Consider the following 19680-nt stretch of genomic DNA (forward strand, 5'->3'; position numbering starts at 1 on the left):
CAAACTGGCTGGCTTGCACAATCTCACCTCACCTTTTATGGTTTTCGCAAGTAACGAAGAAATGTCTTATGTGGTGGCCAATGGTTTTCGGCATGGTACGGTGTTGGTCATAGAGCGACTTGGCTCTGGTTTTTTTCGTTTCTTTACTCAAATCGTGCTGGAGTTGCTGTCTGGTAGACATTGATATCCCACAAACACAATCACACAAAGCTTCTTGTTACTTTTCTGCTCGCGAGATTTTTAGGCAAATTGTTCGGTCAATACATTCGTTCAGTCTATATTTTGGGAGATTGTCCAAGAAGCAGGCAAGAAAAATGAATAAAAATAAAAATCATGAGTAAACTTTTCCCAACCGTGCCCTACTACAACGCCTACACTCTGTAAATCAAGCGTAAATCCCTCGCATGTGGCGAGAGAAGATTCTTTTGAAAAGAGACTCGAGAAAGCGAAAAAATAAAAAGGTGACAAGAGACTATTCAATAGCCCTAAAGTCAATCCAGCCCTCACTCGTCTGCTTTTCTTCTTCCAACTCATTGCCTCCAAGCTCATACAAAGACTTTTCCAGACCATCATTGCCGCATTCCCTCTCCATCCCCCCCTAAGCATCCTAATTTCCTCTCCGGAAGTCCCGCGATCCGTGGAAAGGATTGGACCCATCCCGTGACGTGAAACCAGCTTCACCACGCTCCTGCTCCCAAAGCAGTGAAAACGAATGGTAAAGCAAACCTGAACAGGCGGCCGAGTACCAACAAAGAAAACTAAACAAGCGGAGAAACCAAAAGAAACCAAACATAGCCGGCCTGCTCTGATGGCCTCAAAGCCGTCTAACCTCGACCGAAGCTGCCGAGGCTTGTATTAATCTAGAAAGGAGTTGTATCGTGGTCGAAGAATCGCAAGCGTTACTTGTAAGTCTATGAGGGTATAAAATGGGGACCAGACTCGATCGACCTGACAATCGACCTGAAAACCGCCCGCAAAAGCATTCAAACGCCGCTCCGTATGCCGCAAACCAACCGCATAGCCGAGATATTTAGTCGTGATTCCGAGGCCGAGGTCAGGGTGCTGTACGGTTCCCAGTGACCTCAGCGATGCCTCGAAGTCATTTGAATGGGGTGTGGTGAAATCGTCGGACGGATTGACCCCTTACATCATCTGGTCTTCGCCGATTCCAGGCAGGTTGGTCATCGAATTCTCCATAAGACCCGGCAGGCTAGCGAGATTGTTGAGCCCTGCGGCTAAGAACTTGAAATCGGGATTGCAAGGTGCGGAGTGTCCCTTGTGCTGTTCATTTTGTCAGTCACCGCATTCCGTTTACTGCTAACATCAAGTATAGACTCACGTATTTGAGACCGTTGAGGTTCTTGTAGCGCTTTCCGCAGACGTCGCAGGAGAAAGGCTTCTCCTTTTCCATACCCAAAGTACCGGGGTAAGGAGTGCTAGTTTCAGGATTGACGATAGAGAAAGTGCCATCACCGTTCTCGTGTAGCTGTTGCGTCTGGTGCCCGTGTGTCTTGTGGTACCTAATTTGGACCCTGATTAGCCACCTGTCATACACACACCAGCCGGGATGTGGACACTTACTTGAGACCGTTCTGGTTCTTGTACGCCTTTTCGCAGCCGATGACGGGGCATTTGAAAGGCTTGTGTTCCTCCGGAATCATCATTGCGCCAAACTTTTGGATCAAAGCCTTGTTCGCCGCACTGTTGGGCTGGCTAGGATCGAAACCCATTCCAATGAGATGTGCCTGAATGGCCCGTTGCTGGTTGGTGAGAGCACCTCCAGGGCTGAACAGGTGTTTGCCAGGATCATTGATGCAGAACTCGGAAGCAGAGTTTCCAAAGCTCACGTCCCCAAAGTTGGATCCGTTAAGATCCATGTTGCCACCCATAGGCATGCCTGGTAAGTCGTCGTCCATATCGTCCATATCGTCCATGGGCTGCATCGGGGAGTTCTGGAAACCATTGTTGGGGCGCTGTTGCTGTGGCGTTTGCTGGGTAGTAAGCGTCGGGGTGTTCACAGATGATACTGTGGGGTTGTGCTGCAGCCCAAAGCTGGCAGCTGCAGGCGTTGGTGGCTGGGATGTCCGCAGTCCTTGAGTGAGACCCGAGGCGTTGACGTGCAACTGAGGTCGCTGTTGCTGGCCGAACATTTGCCGAGTCTGTGACATGGTTCTCTGGCTATCGTCCATCTCCATGGTTCCCAAAGCATCATCCATCTCCATGTCACCGACAGCATCCATCTCGTCGAACTGCGACATTTGTGCATGCTGCTGTCCTGCCATGTTTTGCTGACCAAGCTGCATCCCCAAACCTCCCATGCCTCCGCCAAGGTTGGAACCTGGACGGCTTGGTTGACCAAGCTGTGACATTGAAGTGGTGTTTTGTTGCTGAGTCTGTGGTCTTGCGCTGCTGGCCCTGGATGAGGGCTGTGTGGGTATCGCGGCGAATTGGGAAGAAAAGGGCGCATTGCGCGCAGTGTTTGGACTGGGTTGGGTGTGCGACTCTTCATAATGCTGTAACAAATCGTGAAGGTTCGGCAAGTTCAAACCGCAACAAGTGAAGTCCTTCATGAAACTCGCCTCAAGCTTGGGCAAATAGGAACCGGAGTGGAAGGATGGCGAGGCTTGGTGTGCGAACGGTGACGTGCCTGCCATGGCGATGCTAGTAGAACCGGTTAGCGGTAATTCTCGCACGAGCATTGCTGCGACTGATGACATGCCAATGGTCGCCACCGAAGCATGGATGTAACGCAAATAACTGTAGGAGGCTAGGAAGGAAGGCGGGAACATACTCATCGCGAATAAAGCTGCCGAATGACATTCCTCCCCAGCTCGCGCCAGCACCCATGAGGCTGCCAGCGAGACTCTCTCGTCTCTGGCGGTTGACATGGTCGCGGTTGGGGTTGGCCATAGAAATTGGCTTAGGACCAGCGCTGACAAAGGAGTCCTGGCGACTCCGACCCATGGCCGAATCCATGGCTGGGCCAGTGGTCATATCGATACTCTTGGTTGGGATGGGAGCAAAGTCGAGGAGCTCGTCGGGGAGAGCAAAGGGGTTTCTGTCGAAGCTGGACTTTGCGGGGCCTGAGGGGGAGGTGGATGAAGGGTCCCTCGTGCTTGTGGGTGTAGCAATGGTAATTGGCTTGGTGGACCAGAGGCCTGCGCGGGAATCACGAACGTCAAAGGGGTCGGTGGGTGTGAGGGGCTGCGATGAGGGAGAGTTTGGAGTGCGGGATGACGAGTTGGAAGAGCCTGGTGAAGGAGAGGCGAAGATGTTGTCGGAGGCAGAAGGTGGTGGTGTTGTAGTGGTGAAAGAGGAAGCCGACGCACGATAACTAATATTATCGGCGCTGGCGCAGTCACTTCTGCTGGGCGTGCGCCTGGGTTCGCTGTTGTGGGCGGCGGCGGCGGTGGACCGGGTCGACGGGTCCCTTGGGTCCTCGGTACTTGTTGGGTTGAACCAGCGAAGGGCGCTCCTCATGTCAGCTGGAAGTAGACGTTGTATTGGGGTTAGGCAGGGGATCCGTGGCTCCCAGAACGTTTCTCGACCCTTTTTGTGGGTACTTATTTAATCGGGCCACTGAATGCAGCCGGCGGATGCGCCCCGAAAAAGGAGATCGAGTCCGCGTCTCGACTAGCAGCGCTGCCGCTGTAATGTGTCAAGAGAAAAAAGAGGGGGGAGGGGTGTGAGGGAATGCGTGCGTATATGTGCTGCCTTTGTGTGCTGCACTTCTTTTCCCCCTGTTTCTCTTGATTTTGTCTCTGGTTTGGATTCTCTGCCAATTCTGGGGAATCGACAGAGGAATATGAGGGGATGGGGCGGACTCGGTGCAAAAGGTAGGTATTGGGTGTCTCGAATACGATTTGCTGGGGGTACTGCGGCGGTGGCAGGTCGAAGCTTAAAAAGTGATGGTCCAAGTACCTTTTCCCGGAAAGTACCTTGGGCAACGAAAGGTTGGGAGGTACCTGACGGAACAGTTCGTGGTGGCCGTAGTTTTGGTGTACCGCCTAGGGAGGCGAATAAAGGTGGGCTGGGGACCGACCGAGGATGGTGGATTGGTAGGTATTCCGGCGACGGCGACAGCGCGTGGTATTGGTAATGACCTCTAGAAGGTGCGTTCAAAGGTCGGAGGCGAAAATCGAGTGCGCAAGTCTTCCGCGTCTTAGTGGTTTCTACTGTCCAAAGATCGGAAACGAGCTAGTTCCGGAAGGCTGTGGAAGTAGTGGTGACGGCTGGATGATGTTATCTCCGAAAAGTTGTGACCGATCTATGTCCGCAGAGGCGTAATAGCGACGCTGGGTGAGGCTCTGGGCTGAAGATGAAGATGAGTGTTGATCATCGAAGAAGATAGTCAACTGTCGAGACGAATCAACGGGTATTGTACTTTGTGAACGGTTGCTTGGGTGTTGTCGATGCTGTTTATTATGATTATAAGAAATCGTCTTATAGTCTCGACAAGGGGTTGTTAGAGTGGGTATTGGTATCGATTGTTGTGTGTTGTTCTTCCGTCGGCAATGCAAGACTGTAAATGGACGGGGCCTTGAGAGCTCGAGGTGAAGAGGAGGTAAAAGGCAGTATAAATGGATGACTGATAGATTGGGGGAAGCAGATCTGGGACGAAGTCAAGAGTAGAAGCACAACAGATGTCGGGGACGAAAGCCAGGAAGGGCACGGGGTTATGAATAAGAAGACAAGCGGTATGATGGAAGAGATGGGCATGCGTTGACTCGACACAAGCACAAATCCGGGTTGTCCTGGCGCAAGAGTCAAGGTACTTGACCTGGTCAGTCCAGGCTCTAGGTTGATCGGTCCAAGGGCACCTTGGGAAGTAGGTTGGGACTTGGGGAGAAGGCGGAGGAGAAGGAGGAGGGTATCTGTAGGATAAGGTAAGGCAGAGCACGGAACTTGGAAGGCGCTTGGAAAGCGGTCCCCTCGACGAAAGCTCGGCCGATATTTGGGGGTGGGAAATGTGGGAAAGTTTTGGGGGTGTCAATGACGACGACGGGGGTTCCAGTCCATGTTAGTAGCACCTTACTGTCCGTCTGTCTGTCTTTCTGTCCCATGAAGGGGCTGTCATCTACATACATAGTGCCAACTGCTCGAACGTAAAGTACGGTCTCTGCGCAGTAGGTGAAGCAAGCTGGAGGTATGCAGGAGATGGCGAGAAAGGCAAAGCAAGAAAGCGAGAGGGGACCCAATCGTCTTGTCTCGGACTGGCAGGCACACCGATGTTGACCTACACCTTAGACTTTCAGCACTCCCAGATCCAGATGGGGAGTTTGCTGCAATAGCACACACACTCACACACCACCAACATGCTGGTTACCTGCGTGCCCGTTGTACTTTCCCATCGGGGCCGTAGATATTGGGTCTGAGCCCAAGCTCAGGCGCGGGCGAGGCAGAGAAGAACGGGGGAACACGGGCGAATGGCACCACACAGACACACACCCTAACGGCCGATGACTGTTAGTGTGACTCCTCGACGACAAACGGTGCTCTCTACAACGACCAAATCAAAAGGCAAATAAGCCCCAAGTGTCTGATCTGGTTCGATGTACCGCTCATTGATGTTTCCTGGGGTAGAGTAAGACAGACAATTGCGCCGTTTGTTAGGGGATTTGTGTGGGATAGCCTTGGCCTCGATAGATATTTCGGGGGTAGTTAGGTACCTTTACTGTGTAGGTAAGACAGAGATGTAAAGTACAAGATACTTGGTACCTGCCTCCAAAGGTAGCGTTCCTCAGCTAAATGTAAGGTACTTAACTCGGCTTACCACACTCTTCCTTCCCGTCGTTGATGATGTTAAGTTTCCAAGTGCTCCGTACCTCATCTTCCATGGCAGAACTTCCAACAAGCTGATACATAAGGTAAGGAAGGTATGAACAGGTAGGTACGCATCTCAGTGCGGTAAGCGCTCCTGCTCGACGCTCCGCATGAACGACGGAGGCGGCGACGACAGGAAGGAGGCAGGAGATGACACCGGGCAGGCAAGTACGTCCTGGGTCAGACGATCTTCTCGACGAATAACAGGTCCGGAAAAGGTAAGGTAAAGGCAAGGCAACGGTCATAGCAAGGGACTTTTCTTGAGGCAGGCGTGGCACGATCCACCGAGGAAGGAACAACAGACGAGGAAAAAGCAACAAGCCGACCAGCTGGCGCCCCAGGGGACCTGCGATCCCACTCTTTCACGACTCCATTCTTACTCTCGAGTCTCGAAGGAGGGCAAGGGAGGCACCGACGTCGAAGAAGAAGCAATAATGAACAGGCGAAGACGAGGGCTTGCCTGCAGGCCTGCCTGTAGCCCTGTAATGAATTTTAGCGCTTGCCTCGAGGCGGATACCATACGGCAAGGTACGTAATGGCGGATATCCTCTTCTCTTACCTGCGAATATTCGTACAAAGTACTCCGTAAAGTCTGGAATAACACACCTCGTTTGTGGCTGCAAATCTCTCCCCGCCGCCCGGCATTCTGGCATTAGCAGCAGTCATCATTGATCGATCAATCGAAATAAGAGACGAGTTTCGTTACATGGCTCTGTACAGACCACTCTTGGACGCGTTTCTGCCATGCTGGATACCTTCTCGCCAAAACCGCACACACCCATCACACAGCATCGAACCGTTCCTAGACCAGCTTGTTGCCACACGGCCAGCGGCGTCCGTCGACATGTGCCGGCACCATCCCGGCCGGCCCCCAATTATGTTCCATTGGTCCCTTAGCCTCCCCTTTCGACGCTACCTCCCAGGCAAAGTCTTGTCTACGTCTGTCACAGGCTATCCTAGCGCAACGACTTACACGATCCATGATCAAACGCTTCTTATCCACCGTCTATTTTCCGCTGTTCCCACCTGCGATAGCCCATCTTTGCTCTCCAAGGAAGGAAGGGAAAAGACACAAAGGGCAGGTTCCACGGGGATGAATATGAATCCCGTGTCAGAGATGAAGGCCTCAAGCACAGGGGACGGAGCAGGATCCAAACCGTTACGTGATCGACCCAGTCTCTTGGGGACGCTCTAGGAATCGAACAAGGTCATGGTCACTGTGTTAAATGGAGCCGTCGAGCCTGTCTGCCCACCATATCCACGCCAGGCCACATGAAATGCCTACCTTCGACGGATACGTACTTGGATCGATGGAACTATTTCATCACCTCTCATCTCCTATACCGACAAGTCACGCACAGGCACGATTCAGGTTGCCAAACATGGACCAGTGAGCCTGTCTACTTCGAGTAACCCGGAGCGCTGGGTCGGAGTCCTGCGAGACACGAAAGGCTGGTCAAGCTGGCTGCTGGTGCGAATATACTCTACGAATACAGGACAGGCACCATCGGCTCCAGCTGAGAGAGGCTGGTTGGCGGGTGAGTTGCGCCGGCCCTGCGCCTGATCGTCAACCTGCCTTGCCGACAAGAACGTCACCAGCCGCAGGCCAATCGCAGGCGTCATTTATGCGACCATCGATGATGCCTCCGAGCAAACGTACAGTACTCAGACATATTGGAGGCTGCTACTCCAACTCGCCCCCTCCCCCCAGGGCTTGTCCGCAGATGCGAGCCGCGAGCGATGTGCCAAAAGACCCAATATTGATTTTCGTGGAAGTTTCTCATACAAGTTGAGCTCCGCAAGAAGCACCGGCTGGCAACAACGTCAAATCAGAAAATCAACGTCAGCGAGCCACGAATTGCCCAGAATTATTCTGTAGCGGTGGATCCTACGGTACCGACGGATGGAGATGCCACGAGATGACTGGACAGGGCTGCCGCACACCCGCCTCTAAGCTGCCATGCTTGACTCATAGCCAGACATTTAGTGTCGGGGACAGGCCTGCTTGGCCACTCCATGCTCCATGTCAAGTCTATGTACTGCACTCATCGGCCGCTACCCGTCCTCGGTGATTGACCGTCTACAACAACAAAGACGAGATACAAAATTGTTGCTGAGGGAAAGGTGCACTAGGCTGAGAAGACGACCAAGAAGAAAAGCGAGGCAGAATGCTGCATGGCTTTCCGAAGCGGCCGAGTCAACAGCATATCCCAAATTTCAGACAGAAGGAAGGTAGGAGGCTACGGAAGGGGTTCCGAACTCTTGGTGTGCCAACCATCACCACTCCAGCAAACCCCTCTAGTAACTAGAATCTAGATACGATTCCTGTCTGTCACTGCACAGTGCACACAGCAGGATAGAGATGGAGGGAGAGGAGATGCGCCTCGGACGATGCCTGCTTCCTGCTTCGCTTTCTACGCATATGACGACGGTCAAGCACTCAGGGAACTCAAAGCGAGCTCAAGGTGACATCCATGGAAATTCCTAAGAAGTTTGTGGGAACGTCGGAAAAGAAAGTGGCAGAAACAGGGTCTCTCAGCTCTGTAACCTCTGGGCCCGCAGCAAGGAAGGCGGTCAGGTCCTACAATACTTGCATGTCTGCTTTCGGGGTCCTGGGCTGGGTGCCTTACCCACGACGTTTACCTCATGGTGGAGGCAATGGCACGCTGGCACGGCTGGGAATGGGAACACGGTGCAGCGAATACATGCAGAAGCGGAACAGAAGCAACACCCCACCGATGCCGGTCCACTCCGGATCCGACGAATGACAGTTTCGACAATGGCACCCCCAAGGCCAAAGACGCAGCCAAGTCCAGCGTCGGGGCGCCAGGTCTGTGTCTCGCTACGATACCCTTGCTAGCCGCAACAACTAAAACGAGCCTAACGTTCGCCGTGCACACCCTGCTGCCTTTTCCCAGAATTCGCTCCCGCTCCGGATGAATTCACCGTCGCATGGGTGGGCTGCGCGAGGCACTTGACACTTTGCTACTCAGGGACATGGCTCCTATGTATCCTTGGCTGGCTGGCGGAAGCAGAGGCTGGCAAATCCCAAAGCTGCCTACGAACACCGCTCTTTAGCGCCGCATACCTGGATCCCAATTTCGCCGACATTTCTGACCTGTCTCAGAGGGGAGGACCGTTTGTAACGAGCAACCCATCGTCACTACGGACACCTCGTTCTTGGGAGGAAAGGCGGTGTGGGACGTTTCTCACGGACACTTTACCTACCACGGCAGACGACCGCCCACGATCTACAGCAATTCCGAACAGATACACATACTCCCTGGCTCATCAAGCACAGAACATGGGCGCGTTTGAGAAGACCGAGGCTTTTCATTTCGCCTGCAGACTGATGAACGAGTTGCAGGTAGAGGAAGCCACGGACAACTTACAAGTTGGAAAAGATCGACTTTGTCCGCAGCCGCGGATAGCGAAGAACAGCAAACGCATACTCCGTACACCGAATGATATCCCAAAATCTCAACACCAAAGTACCGCCGCAAACGGCGCCCCTCAATACTCGATGCATCATTTCCTCGTCCCAAAAACTTTGGAATAACCTTTCCCCCTTGCTGGGGCTCGCCGCAACCTTCATCTCAGTGAGATACAGCTTGGATTGGCAATGCGCTGTACCAACTTTTCTGCCATGCTTTCACCCCCAGACTGTGATTTGACAGGCAACGTGGTCCAGGGCAGTGGACCAAAAGAGCCGTAGATCTCCAGGGGATTGACTCGCTTGTCATCTCTCTCCCACCAGATGAGGTGCACATGGGCTTCGAAGCGTGGCCGCAAGCTACCGGATCTCTGTGCGATCTTGGGTTTACACCTCGATCTCGAACCCATCCACTTCACTCCTACCTAGGCTGCACCCTCGATGGTATGACCCGCTGTTGACCTACGTGCTGCATGTGATGGCCGTGGCCAGAAGCATCATATTGTACGATTTCCCTCGCCGATCTTGCTCATCAAAACCGGCTTGCCACAATTGTCTCCCCGCCGACCCGGCCAACTGTTGAAGGAGCAATCCAAGATCCTGCGTGCGCTTGGCCGACGAACCACCAACACTGACACCACCACCCACACTTCACCCCGCAGGCACGGAGTCCCGAACACTCCTCATGTTACACGACCCGGCCGAGATCGCGGAGACGGCTACGGTAACGTCAGCGTTTGTCCACCGTTCGGCCGTCCACCCAGATGGCGATGTGTTAATGCCAGGAACCGTAGCGGGGTAACGCCTGAAATGCCGCAATCTCGATACTGCATGGTCGGCTGTCCATCACTCTTCACCGGCCCACCTGTGGATACACATGGTTCTGCACACGAGCCGATATTTTGTCCCTCGGGTAGGAGATTATTACAGGTTCCGTGCCTTATTGCTATTGAGCCTTGTGGCTCCTTAACTCTCTGGCTGCATATCCGTAGTCCCTCAATCATCACAAACCACAAATGTTATTTGGGAAGCCCTAGATTCTAGCGGAACGCTCCATAACCCAACAGCAATATCGGCCACCCATGAACTCCCCAATTGCGAAGGGCCTAGCATACCCTCACAGGAGCTACTCGCAGAGCCTGCTTTCGAATGCCCGAGAAGGCATCTGGCTTCAACGCTTATTACCAATCACTCTTGGTTGTTCTCGACATACAGGTATAGCGGGATGGGAAGATGCCTTGCTAAGCAACTCCAGGGCTTATACGCACTACTTGGTGCTAAAGCCGAATTATTCTGGACGGGTACGTAATGTCTTCAATGCCGTGTTCGCTTCGAGCGAATGACTCGGCGCCAGCCGATCTGAGAGCTTCGGACCGGACTCGCCCAGGATGAAGCCTAGACGCGGTGTTAGGTAGAGAGGACATTGCCGAAGTAGGCCCAATACCACAAGGGGTTGCCCTCAAACAGCCTCCGCACAACGACAGTCCATGATGCACGCATGAGGCATGATTCAGACTAAAGGAGGCCCAGAGCCAGCAGTTCGGACGACCTTACGAATGAAGTAACGCTGTGGATGAGGGACAACATTGGAAATGTAGGTGCTAAAGGGGCGCACGAAACGAATACCTACACCAACGAAGATAACCTTCAACAAGGAAGAAGCAGCCACTTGAGACCTAGTGATGATTTAGACTTAGGTCAGCTACCGTGGCTTCGAGCTTTCAAGATCCATCCTCCGTACGCCCAAAAGCTACAAGTCGCTCGGTGACTCGGGCTTTGTCGGGGGCTGAGGGCAAACGTGGCAGGCGGGAGCGCACAGAGGACCCTGACCCTAGCAAGGATCGTGGAAGGTTTCTAGAAGACGGTTCGGGCTGAAGAATGAGGCGCACGGGAATCGCCCCCGTCCCTCTCATCAATACCTAGTGAGGACTGGCCTTCACTAATTTACTACGTAGGAGACCTTGACCTGGTCTGTGATTTTGTTTGCCATCATGACACACGAATCCGTAGACTGTGTATTACGACGGAGTAATCCATCACCCAACCAGCGGTGAGAATTACGGGGCGCATCTGTACTCTGTATGCAACGCATAACAGCGAGGACCCTGAATCGGGGCGGAAGCTCTGTTGCATGTGGATATTGGTGGACTGCATGACTTGGACCCTGAGTATCTCTCGAAGCTTTGAAACAGAAGAGCACCCGAAACTCGACGAGAGTTAAGCTACGGAAATTTGGCCTCCTATATTCTCGCGCCAATGCACCAACGGCACCACCACTACCACGCTGGAAAGGATTTGGGTTTTGCCGGTTTGACGCAGTCATGAGATGAGTTTCTACTCACCGCCTCTGAATGCTCGTCCACACACCGCCAAGATGTGTTGTTGGACACTTTCTGCGCTGAACATTTACTTCAGGCCAGTCTTGCGAATCTGTGAAGCTTGCTCAGAAACATCACGCACTTTTCCCAGGCATCTCCAAGCGCCGCGCTTTGCGGGGAAGACGCCCAACACGGCGCGGGAATGGACTGACAAACCTATAGATGCGATTCCTTTTGCTGCCTAGCACCAGTATGAAGCAAGAGGCAATGCATGGCCTTGGTAGCCAGCTGACATCTTGCTAGAAGCCATTCTAGTTGTTCCGAAGCGTCGTTCAACATGGCTTGACCCTGAGCCCCCACTTGCGAGAGGAGAACAACTCATAGCCATGGCAGGGCGGTCAAGGGCTGGGAAGAAACAACAACAACCACGACAAATTATTTCTAGGGCGACCTCGGAACAACCCTTCATGCGCACTCTGGTACTACAATTACAGGATCGCCTTTGCCGCATGCGCCTGGCTAGCGCACAAATCAAATAAAGGAGAATGGCAAAATGGTATAGGCGAGTGAGAGTGGTGTCAGAAATGCAGATTACCAACATCAGGCCACTCCCATCCTTACAGAGAGCATCTGGCGAGTATTCGTACCTTGCTTATTCGTGTCCAACGGCATGTGCGTACACGGATATTATGGGGCGCCGGGCTGAGCGTTCGGGCGCGGCCGGTGAGTGAAAGGGGCCGTTCTACGGGGAGACTTCGCTGTCAAAAGGGGTCGCCCTCGGCAGGTCGGATTCGATGGACTTGGAAGGCAGCATTTCTTGCCGGGCGCTCAGGCCCGACCAACGCGGAGAGAGAGTTGACCCAACCCGAGAGCGGCGTCCCCGTCATCAGGAAAGCGGTGGACATAAGTCGGCGATCTCCAGGTCCGCAGCTGAATGATCCCCGATACGCGAGTATTTCCACTGCAGCAGTCTGCCTGAAGCCTCGGGGGGGACAAGGCGTTCGGCGTTTGAAATCCCATAATTTACTGGAGCCTCGAGCAAACGGCGAAAATAGGGAACTCTCTGGCAAAGTGGTCAGACTGACGACCGATGGGAATGTGCGGCGCCTCGTCCGGTTTTTTTGTGTCTCTGAGGAATGTGACAGCCAATCAGAAGAGATGAAATTGTTCCCTCACGGCTTACTCAGCCAGTGCGGAAATTTCTCGGTGTTTGCAGAGGTGAGTGATTCCGCGGAGGGCTCTAGACTGAGAGACAGCCCGGCCGCTGAACAGCCGCTTTGTGGTGCCGCGAGGCGTTACTGAGAGCAGGGCCAGCACTTGCGGGCCGGCAAAGACCGGACAACAAGGGTCCATTACATCATGCCGTAGCGACGACCTCATGGCACGATTCTGGGTCCCATGAGAGCTTTTTTCGCCCACGCGGCGTCCCGTCCACCAGGTTTTCAATCGCCGTCTGCATCTGTCATCAACTTTGACAATTCCATTCATTGGATATAAGGCCATTGACACCTTCTTCAGCCTCACTATTCTCAGCTGCACAGAAACATCCATCAAAAATTTCAAGACCGCGATTCACTGAGACCATTGACCTTAGCGAAAACGAGCAAAGGTAGCTTCGAATCCCGATCCGTCATCCATCCGTCACCAACCACCACGTAATTACGACACTACTATCCCCACGACCACCACCGCCGGCTCAGATCCCGACAACACCAAAACCTACAAGGCTGCGCACCTAAACAACTCTTTTTGCAGCTTCAGTTCTTTTTCCCCCATTGAGGAACAAATACCTGTTCCTCCCTCTGCGATCCGAAAGGTCCACACCATTTAACACACCACAACCACCCCGCATAAACCGCAATCATGAAGGTCCTCAGCAAAGAAGAGGAGGCAGAGCACTACAGCGTCGTTGTCAAGGCCGGCCTCATCGGCGGCACGGCCGGTCTGGCTGTCGGACTCGGCGGCGTCCTCTTCGCAAGCAAGCGCTACCCTGCCTTCCGTCAGCTCACCCTCCCCTTCCGCTCCTTCCTCGTCACCTCGTCCGCGACCTTTGGCGCCATCGTCCACGCCGACCGCGAGTCCATCCGCTTCGGCAAGGAAAAGGACCCCATGTACGGCTACAAGGACGCGACGGCGCGCGCCATCGCCGAGGCCAAGGCCAACGAGACGGAGATGCAGAAGCTCAAGGAGTGGGGCCGCGAGAACCGGTACTCCATCGTCTTTGCGTCGTGGCTCGCGTCCATGGGCGTCGCGCTCGCCATCGTCGGCAAGGACAAGTACCTCACGGGCGCGCAGAAGCTCGTTCAGGCTCGTGTCTACGCGCAGGCCCTCGCCGTCGTCATGCTTGTCGTGACCGCCGCCTTTGAGATGCAGGACGCCAAGACGGGCGCCGGCCGCTGGGAGACGGTTATGATTATCGACCCCGAGGACCCGGAGCACAAGCACCTCATTGAGAAGAAGATTCACAAGGAGGAGTACGAGGGCCAGGACCTATGGAAGGGTACGTTAACATTCCCCAGGCTTATCTCCCCGAGCGGGTGATCAGCCGATCCCCACTGTTGTTACCGGAGCTCATTACTGACATTCTATCAAACAGATATGGTTGCTGCCGAGGAGCGCCGCATCGCTGCCCGCAAGGCTTCCGAGCAGAAGTAAACATTTCTAGAGGCATCACTCGACTTATCACCCATCCATCCACCTGTTCCATGAACCCATACAGGGTTCAATGTACGAATTATTTCCTATGTCTTTCGCAGAGCAAAGTTCCCCACGGAGCAGAGAGATCAGCTTGGCGGATGATTTTCATTTTGCATTGCCGGCGTTATATTTATATAGGGAGAAAAGCGTTGATGACCGGGCCACGGCCTCGTCGTTCAACACCCATTGATGATTGTTCGAATGTCACTATGAGAGAGAGCGACATTGGCAAGCGAGAAACTAGATGTCTGATATATCAGTCCGGCGGTGTAGCAAGTCTTTGCTGAATACAATTTCTACTTAATTCACCTTCTGGTCACAGCTGCCAATGCAGTTCCCGCGTGAGTAATTGCAGAGAGGCAAGCGATAGCCCTTCTCTGCACACGTATAATCAGACCACTCAGGTGGCGTGATACGACCATACACCAGATCCATATATGCCCGCTACTTCCCCCAGCAATAATGAATCCGAAGCCACCATTCTTCTATTTTCGATGACCGTTATCGGTTTCGTTGCCATTTACCTAGAGGAATCGCAGGGGAACGGAAACACTAGCTACTTACCCAGAACACGCTAGGCTATGGTATTCGTACAGCGGAACATCGAGACGAGAGAGAGGGGGGGGCCAAGCTCCCGTGATCCTTGGCGGAGCGCAACCCACCCCTCCTTTTCCTCCTCCTTGCCTTCCTTGCCCTCCGTCTCCTCCGTCCTGGGACCTCCGACGGTAACTTTTTTCTTTGTTACTCCAAGTCCAAGAATACCTACTCCAACTCCCTCTACGTACTTGCCTCGACTCACTCAAAAAATAAAAATAAAAATAAACGACTCCAAATGATCATCGAGAACAACTCCCTTGCTGGAATGACGTACCTCCCCGCATCAAAAACCCCATCCATCCATCCATTCATCCATTCATCCATCCGCCCCCTACTCGCGCAGCAAGCGGTACGGGCCAGACCAGACACCGAAAGATTCGCGAGTCAGTCCAAAAAAAAGTACGAGTTGCGTTTGTCGATCCGGCATCCCACGATTGGGTGATGTACGGATACAAACAAGGGCAACCACCACCCGATGTTACATACTAAGTATATCCGTAGTTGAGAGAGATCTCACAATTACGGATTCGTCACGTCACGTCACACAATGATAGATAAGCGAAGAGCACAAGAGAGCAGATCCCAACACTCAGCGTCTCTATCCCTCTGAAGTGAAAGGGCCAGATATGTTCAACAGGTATATAAGATAGGTAAATAAAAACAAAAGATAACGCATGCCTGCCTGCCCACCTGCCTATCCATCGCCCACCTAGGATTTTAATAAAGCCGTTCCGTCATCAAGCATAGGTAGATAACTGTAGATAAGAGGCATTGCTGCCTTGGAAAACGACGCACGAAATTTGGGGTGAGGAGAAACAGATTAACCAAGATTACGGTATATGGCAAAGATGCTGTTGAAAAAGCAAGAACAACGGCAGGCTCCCAGCTTCTTCCTTGAATCTTAGACCTCAATAGTGAAGTGGCTAATCTGGGAATAATACGCGTGCACAGCCAGTTCCAACATCCAGACATCGCTAAACACTTCGCTGCCGTCAAATCCACCAATGATGAACAGACGGCTATCGTACAGAACGGTGCCGTGATATCCACGGCCACTAGGCGGCAATCCATAGACGCGCCGACGATCCCACGTCATGGTAACGAGGTTAAGTAGCAGGACATCGTTGGAATACTCGTTGCCATCGTGTCCACCAACAATGAATAGATAGGAGCCGACGAGGGTGGCCGTATGTGATAGGCGGCGGTAGGTCTGCGGGATGGACACGGCTTTCCAGATATGGGCGTCGACGTCGTAGACCCACACGTCGTTGAAGCACTCGCCGCCATCGGAGCCGCCAAAGATGATCAGCTTGCTTCCCACCATGTTGGCGGTGTGGTAGCCGCGGGGCTTCGGGCGAGTCTCCCGGACGCCCGGGGGCGGGGCCCGCTCCGGCCCGGAGACAAGCTTCCATGACATCTTGTTCATATCGCTAACGTCGAGGCGCCAGACATCGTTGAGAGCGCGAACCCCATCACCGCCTCCAAAGATGTAGATGCCGTTCTTGTAGAGGCAGGCTGTGTGCGCGCGACGTTTGGAGGGGACACGGTCGCCTATAATCTTTGGCCGGTGCCACCTGAAATTTGTCGTGTCTAGAACGTATATATCATTGTAATAGGCGGGCCCATCGCCACCGCCAAAAATCACCAGCTTTTTGCCGACAGCTGTGCAGGTCATTGCGCGCAGTGGCACAGGGATCTCGCCGGTAACGTGCGGTACGGACCAGTAGAAGGCATCTGCATCAAAGACGTAGAGCTCGTTGAAACAGGCGCGGGAGTCGCAGCCTCCAAACACAAATATGTTGGATCCGACAAGCGTGGTCGTGTGAGCGCGAAGTGACGTATGGGGAGCCCCTGAGACGGGCGCTCGCGACCAGTACATGCCTGATGATGGGGCCGGAGGTACATCTGGCGCAGTCTTTGGGTCCTGGAGGGGCGGAAAGGGGATATGTTGACCTTTGGGAGCGGATCTTGAGGATACTGTCGTCGAGAGCTGGCGTGTTGAGGATGACGAGAGAGGGAGCGAAGAAGGCTTTGCGGCTATGGCAGATGTGGAGCGCATGGCGATAGGGCGGCGGCCGTCACGGTCGGAGCCGTGGCCACCGGTAGACTCGGAGCCATCGTTGCTGTTCAGCGTCGTGGCATCGCTGGCAGTATTGCTCGGCCGGAAGGACGGTGGCGGAGGCCTAGGGGTATTCGCGCTCGTGGGTGTCGTACGAGACTGTTGTGAGGCCTGGGCCTGGGACGCCGACTGGGAGCGCTGGCGAATGGAGAGTTCGGAAGGTTTGCGGCGACGGTCTTGACTCTTGGAGGCAAGGTGACCGGGAGTATGGGAACGCGAGATTATGGGTCCTCCCGGAGCGGAGGGAACACGGCGGTGCTGCTCGATGTCGCGGTCGCTGAAGTCCTCGAGATCGTCGGGAACGCCTGGTGGTGGGGGCCGGGAATCGTTGGGCGGAGAGATCTTCTGAGAGCGTACAACCTTGGACTTGAGGGGGGACCGGGGGTTCTTGTCCGAGGACCTGGCCGAATCAGCCATGGTTCGGCGGGGGAATAGTCATTGCCCCCCTCTCGCGAGGATGTGGATGATTGTCCGGGGGGTCGGTCTTTGGGACAAGGCGATTGCGGTTCGAGGGAGGGAGGTGGTGTGGGAAGAGAGGGCAGAGAGAAGGTAGTATATCGGGCCAATTGGCGAGGCAAGGTCGTCGGGAGAGCGGTGATTCGGGAGCAGGCTAACGGACGTGCGTCGAGGGGGCTTCGGGGCTTGAGTCGAGGGACAAATTTGTTTACTTGGGTTGCTGAGGGTTGTGTTGCAGTTGCTGTGTCGTTGGATGACTCGGGGCTTGTGTGGTCTGCTGTGAGGTATGGTACGTGTAGTTTGGTTGCAGAACGCCAGGTAGCCGTAGTAGGGTAGAGGAGAGAATTGGAGCCTAGCCGCAGAAAAGAGATCCACTTTCGTCTTGTTCGCAAGGTCGGGTCCCAAGGAAGGCTCTAGTGCTTGTAGTAGGCGCTGGTAGTGGTATCTATGTTGCAGGAAGTAGGTCGGTACAGTTGCTGGCGCTGGCCCTGACAAGAAGGCAGAGGGGAGGGCGGGCGGACGTGGGCTGGCACTGGCAGGGGAAGGTGCGTCGCACGACCTCGGTGACGGGGCCTTGTTAGTGCGATCACTGCTAGGCCTCGGGTAGGTTAACAATAAGGTACAGACAGGCAGGTGTGCCCCCCATGTCAGCTACGGGATACTAGGTATGCCTTAAGCCTTGAGATGAGGTAATGAAAGGTACTTTGCTGGAGCAGCATCCATCGGCTCCGTCCCTTCCCTGGGCTGAGATTGGCGGGATCCGAGGGCTAGAAGGCCCAGAAGGGCTGGAAGGGCTAGCCTCTGGTCCCTGAGCAATTCCGCCCACGTATCACAACTCTCGTTAAGGCATCCCCCTCGCCAAAGCCAAGCACAGACCACTGTCGGCCCCTGCATTGGCCTGCTGTGCTCCTCGAGCCTGCCCGCTACCTGCCGCTGTCTTGCTGTCACGGTGTCACCTCAGGGCATGGTAAGGCAGTTCGCCCAGGGTGGGTGTGATTGGTCGCGTGAGGTCACAGGTGATCCTCTCCAGCTGGCAACTACCAATTACTTCACACGTGTTCTAGATGCTCAGCGACATGTCCGATCATGTGTGAAATTCCAAGTCATTGTGAAAGTCTAATACTTTGAGACAGTGTCTCTCCTCGGATTCATTCTCACAAATTCGGGTGAGCCCTGGGCTTGGCTCTGCGCATGAAAGTAGCCAGCATGTAATCATGGGGGAAAACAAGATCGCACACAGTAACACCCCGCAGTCAGGATCTTGGACATATTTCTTATAAGGATACAATGTGACATGAAAGTAATTTACGGACGCCGGGCGACCAAGATGTCTCCGGAGAAGCGAAAATATGATATGTTCAGTGAAATCGAACTCAAATTGAGAAATCACCAGGTCACAATGACCATTTTCCAAGGAAATATCATCACCCACAGGGTACATCTCACTCGTGAAGTGTCCCGTTATCCGACGTTACAGGTACTATATATATCTTCAAGTCCTACCCAGCAAATCTTGAAGGGAATATCCTAATTTCAAAACATGCCTCGCGGGATTGCACCCCGACCCTACTCATGGCACTCACTGTCTTTGAGCACCATTTCGCAGCTAATGGGCTCATCATAGATGGTGGGGAGCATCAACTCATGTTGACAATGGATCCATTCATAGTTAGCTAGTTGAACTTACTGAAGAATGCGCAATTTAACAATGACAGCCCAAGGTTGCTCGGTCTGATAGAACCGAAGAAGCGACTAATTTCGAAAGGGCCCCTAGGAAGCCATGGGATGTTCAGCTGCAGCTTCTCATCTACTGCCGGCCGGGGTTTGAACTCAGATTTGGACTAAGAGCCAAAGTGAGACCTGATGTTTTCCATGTTTTCTCTTACCTTAGTTTAGCGAAAGCTCTGACATGTCTCGGTATTCACCAGGCTCTTTTCCCAATTTAGCTCTCGAGATTTCGACTTCACGGCATAACCGAGCTAGCACCTAATTCTTCGTGCCGACGAGGAGAAGTTCTGCCCAAGTTTTGCCCGCCGCCATCACCCACTTGCTCGGGCTTTGAAGTGATAACAAATCGGGATTCCTATCGGGATATACCCATCTTTTGCCGAAATAGCATGCTTTGTATGAGTAAGTGAACCTTCACTTTAGCCGACAACAGCATTTCGGGAGTCTGGAGAAAGGTTGGCAGGCAAGCTGCGAGTGAGACTCCGCAACCAACTCCTTTGGCCGGCGGC

The 19680-nt window shown here is 53.6% G+C and overlaps 6 protein-coding genes across 6 annotated transcripts; 3 read left to right on the forward strand and 3 right to left on the reverse strand.

The window, feature by feature from the left end:
* Nucleotides 1–1143: 1143 nt before the first annotated feature.
* Nucleotides 1144–3480, reverse strand: CTAM01_01329 (uncharacterized protein; the record flags this gene model as incomplete). Its single annotated transcript, XM_060517371.1, has 4 exons — nucleotides 1144–1281; nucleotides 1340–1520; nucleotides 1582–2661; nucleotides 2792–3480. The coding sequence occupies 4 exons, from the start codon at nucleotides 3478–3480 to the stop codon at nucleotides 1144–1146; spliced, it is 2088 nt and encodes a 695-aa protein (XP_060387832.1).
* A 963-nt stretch (nucleotides 3481–4443) lies between these two features.
* CTAM01_01330 (uncharacterized protein) lies at nucleotides 4444–4719 on the reverse strand (the record flags this gene model as incomplete). The annotated part of the gene is made up of 1 exon (XM_060517372.1): nucleotides 4444–4719. One exon carries the CDS (start codon nucleotides 4717–4719, stop codon nucleotides 4444–4446), a length of 276 nt encoding a protein of 91 aa, XP_060387833.1.
* A 3762-nt stretch (nucleotides 4720–8481) lies between these two features.
* CTAM01_01331 (uncharacterized protein) lies at nucleotides 8482–9382 on the forward strand (the record flags this gene model as incomplete). The annotated part of the gene is made up of 2 exons (XM_060517373.1): nucleotides 8482–8653; nucleotides 8742–9382. The coding sequence occupies 2 exons, from the start codon at nucleotides 8482–8484 to the stop codon at nucleotides 9380–9382; spliced, it is 813 nt and encodes a 270-aa protein (XP_060387834.1).
* Nucleotides 9383–13437: 4055 nt separating this feature from the next.
* On the forward strand, nucleotides 13438–14229 carry CTAM01_01332 (uncharacterized protein; the record flags this gene model as incomplete). The annotated part of the gene is made up of 2 exons (XM_060517374.1): nucleotides 13438–14074; nucleotides 14171–14229. 2 exons carry the CDS (start codon nucleotides 13438–13440, stop codon nucleotides 14227–14229), a joined length of 696 nt encoding a protein of 231 aa, XP_060387835.1.
* Nucleotides 14230–15103: 874 nt separating this feature from the next.
* CTAM01_01333 (uncharacterized protein) lies at nucleotides 15104–15310 on the forward strand (the record flags this gene model as incomplete). The annotated part of the gene is made up of 1 exon (XM_060517375.1): nucleotides 15104–15310. One exon carries the CDS (start codon nucleotides 15104–15106, stop codon nucleotides 15308–15310), a length of 207 nt encoding a protein of 68 aa, XP_060387836.1.
* A 459-nt stretch (nucleotides 15311–15769) lies between these two features.
* On the reverse strand, nucleotides 15770–17404 carry CTAM01_01334 (kelch domain-containing protein; the record flags this gene model as incomplete). Its single annotated transcript, XM_060517376.1, has 1 exon — nucleotides 15770–17404. One exon carries the CDS (start codon nucleotides 17402–17404, stop codon nucleotides 15770–15772), a length of 1635 nt encoding a protein of 544 aa, XP_060387837.1.
* Nucleotides 17405–19680: the final 2276 nt, after the last annotated feature.

The sequence above is a fragment of the Colletotrichum tamarilloi genome, assembly GCF_030869305.1.
Source record: "Colletotrichum tamarilloi strain Tom-12 chromosome Unknown Scaffold_3.1, whole genome shotgun sequence".
NCBI classification, from domain to species: domain Eukaryota; kingdom Fungi; phylum Ascomycota; class Sordariomycetes; order Glomerellales; family Glomerellaceae; genus Colletotrichum; species Colletotrichum tamarilloi.